This window comes from Anopheles darlingi, chromosome 3 (genome assembly GCF_943734745.1).
Source record: "Anopheles darlingi chromosome 3, idAnoDarlMG_H_01, whole genome shotgun sequence".
In the NCBI taxonomy this organism is placed as follows: Eukaryota; Metazoa; Arthropoda; class Insecta; order Diptera; family Culicidae; genus Anopheles; species Anopheles darlingi.
In genome coordinates this window covers 50,022,042-50,027,041 of record NC_064875.1, presented here as the reverse complement: position 1 = coordinate 50,027,041, position 5,000 = coordinate 50,022,042, and the positions used below count along the sequence as shown (strand labels likewise).

At 59.4% G+C, this 5,000-nt stretch overlaps 1 protein-coding gene across 13 annotated transcripts in view; it reads right to left on the bottom strand.

Moving 5' to 3' along the window:
- LOC125957966 (PDZ and LIM domain protein Zasp-like) overlaps positions 1 to 5,000 on the bottom strand; it is a 42,595-nt gene that overhangs the window by 2,784 nt on the left and 34,811 nt on the right. For 11 of the 13 annotated variants that reach the window (XM_049691036.1, XM_049691038.1, XM_049691042.1 and 8 more), the window contains 2 exons: positions 4,563 to 4,821; positions 1 to 3,644 (listed from right to left, as the gene is read on the bottom strand). The exon at positions 1 to 3,644 is cut by the window's left edge and continues 323 nt beyond it. In XM_049691036.1, coding sequence (XP_049546993.1) covers positions 1 to 3,644; positions 4,563 to 4,821 — 3,903 coding nt within the window. The remainder of the gene's footprint in view (positions 3,645 to 4,562; positions 4,822 to 5,000) is intronic. The other 2 variants (XM_049691040.1, XM_049691043.1) reach the window with 2 other exon arrangements.

The window sequence follows — 5,000 nt, the reverse complement described above, 5'->3', positions numbered from 1 at the left end:
CGGCAGTTGCGGTGGCCACGATTGGGTTAGTGGCTGCTGAGTAGCACTAACACGCCTCTCCTGCTGCTGTTGCTGTTGCTCCTTTTCCTCGATCTCGCACACCGGCGGCATGGTGGCACCCGGTTGCAGTGCCCCCAACGCATTGGCCCCGATCATGAACTCATTGAACTGCGCCTTAAACGACGAAGGACTGGGACAATCCGTACGTCCGGCACCACCACCGCCAGGCGCTGCCGGACGCTGCGGGAACAGAACGCTCGCTTTGCGCGCACTCTTGGACGGGAAGTGGTCGACGTACTCCTCCGGGAAGGGATTGGTCGAGGGGAAGCTGCTCGGTGGTGGTGCCGGTTTCGGTGTCGGTGGATCGACATGGCGGATCGGTGGTTTCGGTGCGGCCGCTGCCAGTGCCGCCTGCTGGCGCTTCTGTTCTTCTTCCTCCTCTTCGGCCTTCTGCAGCAGTTCGCGGATCTGCTGCTGCTGTTCGGCCGCCCGCAGCTCCTGTTCGGTCGGTTGCGGCGGCAGATTAAGGGCCTCATCCTGGCCGGAGAAGCGACGCTTCTGCTGCGCCACGAAGCCCTTCTGTGGTGCCTCGTTCTCCTTGATTTTCGAAGAATACCGTGAGCTCTCGGAGGTGATACTATTGGCGCGCGCCGCGTGACTACTCTGCTCTTCTACGAAGCGTGTGCGCTTCTGAATCAGCGCATTCCCTACCTGCTGGGCACTCTGTACGGCAGCCCTCTCCGATGATGTCTCTCGATGATGCTGCTGCTGCTGCTGCTGCTCGGTGGTGCTGCTGATCTCAACCGACGACGACTGCTGCTGCTGGATAGTTACCTGTTGCTGTTGCTGCTGTTCGTGGTGCTGGACACTGCGCCCGAACCGCTGGTTCGCCTCGAGATGCAGCTGTTGCTGCATCTTCTGCTGTATGTCGGCCGGCACGTGGTCCTTATTAGCATACCAGGGCACACCGTGCAGCTTACCCATCGACAGATACAGGCCCGACTCAACCGGTATGCCTTCGCGCGATGGCGGTACATGCGGTTTCAGGGGATTCGGTGGCGGACCGAAGGCCGGCGACTTGGTGCGGTTCGGCTGCGGTGTCGTATGGCCATCGAACTGCTTCACCTCCGCAAAGTACTCCTCGAAACCGAGCTGATGCTGATAGTACGGTATCGTCGTCGAGTGCTTCGTAAGGATGAGCGATGGCGTAAACGATTGGCCCCGATCGATGACACCTTTGTGTTGGAGACGAGCGTGAGCACTGTTGTACTGCGCCAGCTCGGCGTCCAGCTCCAGCGAGGGCTGCTGCACGACCGGGATGGCACGGTTCTGGATCGTCGTGTACGGTCCACTCCGTCCCACGCCCTGCACGGGCGTCGGTGGCTTATGTACAGGCGCTTGCTGCTGTTGCTGCTGCTGCGGCTGCGATGGTGGTTTGGCGATGGGTTTGGTTAGGTTCGCGTGAGTGGAGTGAGTATTTACAAAGGCCAGCGGTACGTTCGTACGCAGCTCCTCCGGTTCCGGAGTGTGCGGCGGGTTCTGGGTCGGCAGATTGAACCACTTGCGCTGATAGGGCGGAATTTCGGCCGGTTTGTTGAGCGGTGAGGCCGTTTCGCGGCGCGGTGCCAACGAATAGTGGCCTTCACCCATATGGCCATCCTTCTTCGGGTACGGTGGCACCGGAATCGAAATGACGGACACTTCCTCCTTCACCGACGATCGGCGCGAGGTGTTGCTTTCGTGGTGCGTGGACGAAGAGCTTCTCCGGGAACCGCTCGCGGCGCCCTCTGGCGGTGAGCTACCCTTAACCGAAGCCTGCTGTGATGTAGGCGCCGATTGTTGCTGCTGTTCCACCTCTTCCTCGACAACGACAAGCGGTGGCGGTTCCCGGACTTCCGGCACAATCGGAACAAATGGTTTCGGGGTTCGGTTACCCCCCACGTTGGCAAAGGCCGAATACTGCCGGTCGGGATCGACCGGAATGGATGGTTGCTCCCGGAGCATCTCCTGATACACCTCAGACGATCCATCGAGGCGCACCTCCGAGAATGGCGTATACGGACGATCCGGTGCCGTGGCCAGGGCTTCCATCATCGACAGCCGGCCACTCGGTACCGGTAGATCCTCGAGCTGGGACGGGATCTCGCGGCCAAACGTCTGAAATGGAGTGTACGGAGCGGTCTTTAGCGCTTCGACGAACGGGGACTCGTTCTGGCCGGACGAGATCTTCTCGCTCCGGATCGGTTCCATCGAGTGGGGAGGAGGGAAGTAGGGTTGCGTTTCGGCCGGCAGTGGCACCGACGGCACGTACTGCGCCGGGAAGCGCTGCGAGCGGACAGTCGATTGGCTGCCGGTGCGACCGGCCAGTACCTGCGCCATCACCGAGCCCTTCCGGGGCACATCCAGCGGTGGGCCGGGTGGAAGGACCGGTTCGACCGGTGGTGCCGGCGGTTGCTGGCCCAGCCGTCGCTCCAGCGCATCAACCTGCCGTCTCAGCGCTTCCAGCTGGCGCCGCTTTATGTCCTCCTGCTCCCGCCGGTACGCCTCATTGCGCGAGCGCATAAAGTTGGCTTCCTCGATCTGTTCGGCCGTCAGGTGGATCGGATCGGGTGGAGCGACGCAAAGCGCTTGAACCAGCGCCGATTGCCACTGCTTCGGGGTTGGGTTGGGTATGGCCGAGCGCGGTAGTTGCGGTGGCTCGGTTGGTTTGATGAACGGTAGCTCGTAGTGCGGCAGCTGCTCCGTCGCCTTCTCGGCCTCAGCAGCGGCTGCAGCGGCGGCGTCGGCGGCTGCGGCGGCCGCCTCCCGTGCTTTCTGCTCCGCCCGCAGATAGCGCTCCAGCTCGCGACCATAATCGACGAACTCGACGCGCTTCTCGGGAACCGGAGGCTGTATCGGTTGACCAGCACCAGCACCACCACCACCACCGGAGTCACCGCCCTTGACCGGGCCCTTCTCCACACCCTCCACTGGCACCGGTTCCCTAGGCGGCTCCTCCTCTGCTTCCTCCTCCTCCTCTTCCTCGGGTGGTGGATCGCGGAAGACGAAGTGCGTGTAGGATGCGTCGGACATCGCACCCGTACTTGCCTGTGCGCTGCTCCGCTGCCCGGAACCCGAGAATGGCCGCTCGAGCTCGTACTGGGGCGTATCGTAATACGTCACGATCGGTTGTGACGTTTGCGTTTGGTACATCCGGTACTCTTCCGATGAGGCGGACGTAGCCGTCGTCGTTGTTGCTGTCGTCGTTGTCATACCGAACGAATCGGATAACTCTTCATCCTGCTCCTCTTGCTGTTGCTGTTGTTGCTGTTGGCCACGGCTCAACTCGGGAGCGGATTTGCTTTGACCTGGATTCGCTGGCCGGTTGGCACCACTCGGACCTTCGTCGTCAGGTGGTGTTTTGGATTTCTCCTTCGGTGGCGGCGGAATGACCGTGATCGGTTTAATGATGACGCGTTGCGTTTCGGGCGGCGCCACGTAGATCGGTGTCGCCGTCGGTATCGTATCGGCAACGGTCGGTTTCGGGGGCCAGGCAAACACCGGCACCGGAGACTCTCCGTCATCTTCCCCCGGATCGCACGTCGCTTCTTCGTTTGTTGCGCCTTCCGGATCCTCGCCGTTCTTGGGCTCACCATCGGGGCCATCTGCCGTCGTAGGTAGGCCAGCAAACCGGTGGCCATGGTCCAAACCGCGCATGGTTGCGACATCGTCGGTGTTAGTTCGCATGTACGACCGCCGCAAAAGATGGCGACCGGAAGCAGTAGACGACACAGAGTGCGACCAGACCAGACAGAAGCACAGATGAAGCGGAAGACGGGACAAAAGCGCACGAAATAGGAAGCGATAGATAGCGGTAGAGAAAGAAAGAGAGAGAGAGAGAGAGAAAGAAAGCAAAGCAATAGAAGCGTGAGCTAAAGCGATCTAAAGCGGTTACTGTGGACACGGACTAGTTCCAAGGTTATGATCGAAATGATCGCCACAAACAAACACACTCGCACACACGCATGATCGCACACAGAGGAAGTAGTCGTCGTTAGTCGAGTAGTAGTCGAGCCGATAGAGTAGCAGAGCAGAGCAGGGCGCTACACACGAGGGGAGCATTGGCAGCTCTTAGGTGCTCTAATGGTGTGCCAACAGAGCAGCACCGGCTACGGTCTCGTACCTCGGAAGTTAAAGGTTGGTTTCTTCGCGAACGGATAGTGATGATGGTTCGCTGTTGATATGGTTTGCATTCAGGATTCACCGCGACCATTATGGGTTTGGTATTTCGGTTGGTTGGTTTGGTTTGATTTGAATGGATTCACAGAAATGATCGAGAAAATGTTATAGCCATGAGACAGAGAGAGAGGGATGAAAAGAGAGAATGTGTTTTGATGATGCCAAAGTGTGATGATGGATAATTAACAAAGAAAATAGGAAAAAGTAATTCTCAAGGGGGGAAGAAAACACTATCCCCGGCCTGTGCCTTTCGGTGAAGGTTGGTAGCACGACCGGGAACGGGAGGGTGGGGGGGGAAACAATATCGAACAATACAGCCAGACAGTTAGACACTTAGTAACAACCTTGTGGAGCTGGCGCGGAAGCCGGAGTGAACGCCGGAGCGAGGACTGGAGCCGGGGCCAGAGCCGGAGCTGGGACCGGTGCGGCAACCGGAGCCGGGGCTGGGGCCGGAGCCGGAGCCTGGCCGGTGAGAGCGGCCGAGAATGGCGTCGGTACACTGCCGGCCACCGGCGGGTACGATGCCGGTGCCTGCACCTGAGCCAGCGGGCTCACCGGAAGCGGAGCACCGAACGGCTTCGGCGTAATGTTGTTCTGGTTGACCTACGAAGCGAAGAGAGAGAGAGAGAGAGAGAGAGAAAGAGAGAGAGAGAGAGAGAGAGAGAGAGAGAGAGAGAGAGAGAGAGAGAGAGAGATGGTAGAATGTTAGAAGAGAACTGCAGAACTTTGCGCAACGAACAGTTTTTTTATGGTTTTCGGTACAATTGTGCCAAGTGGTTATC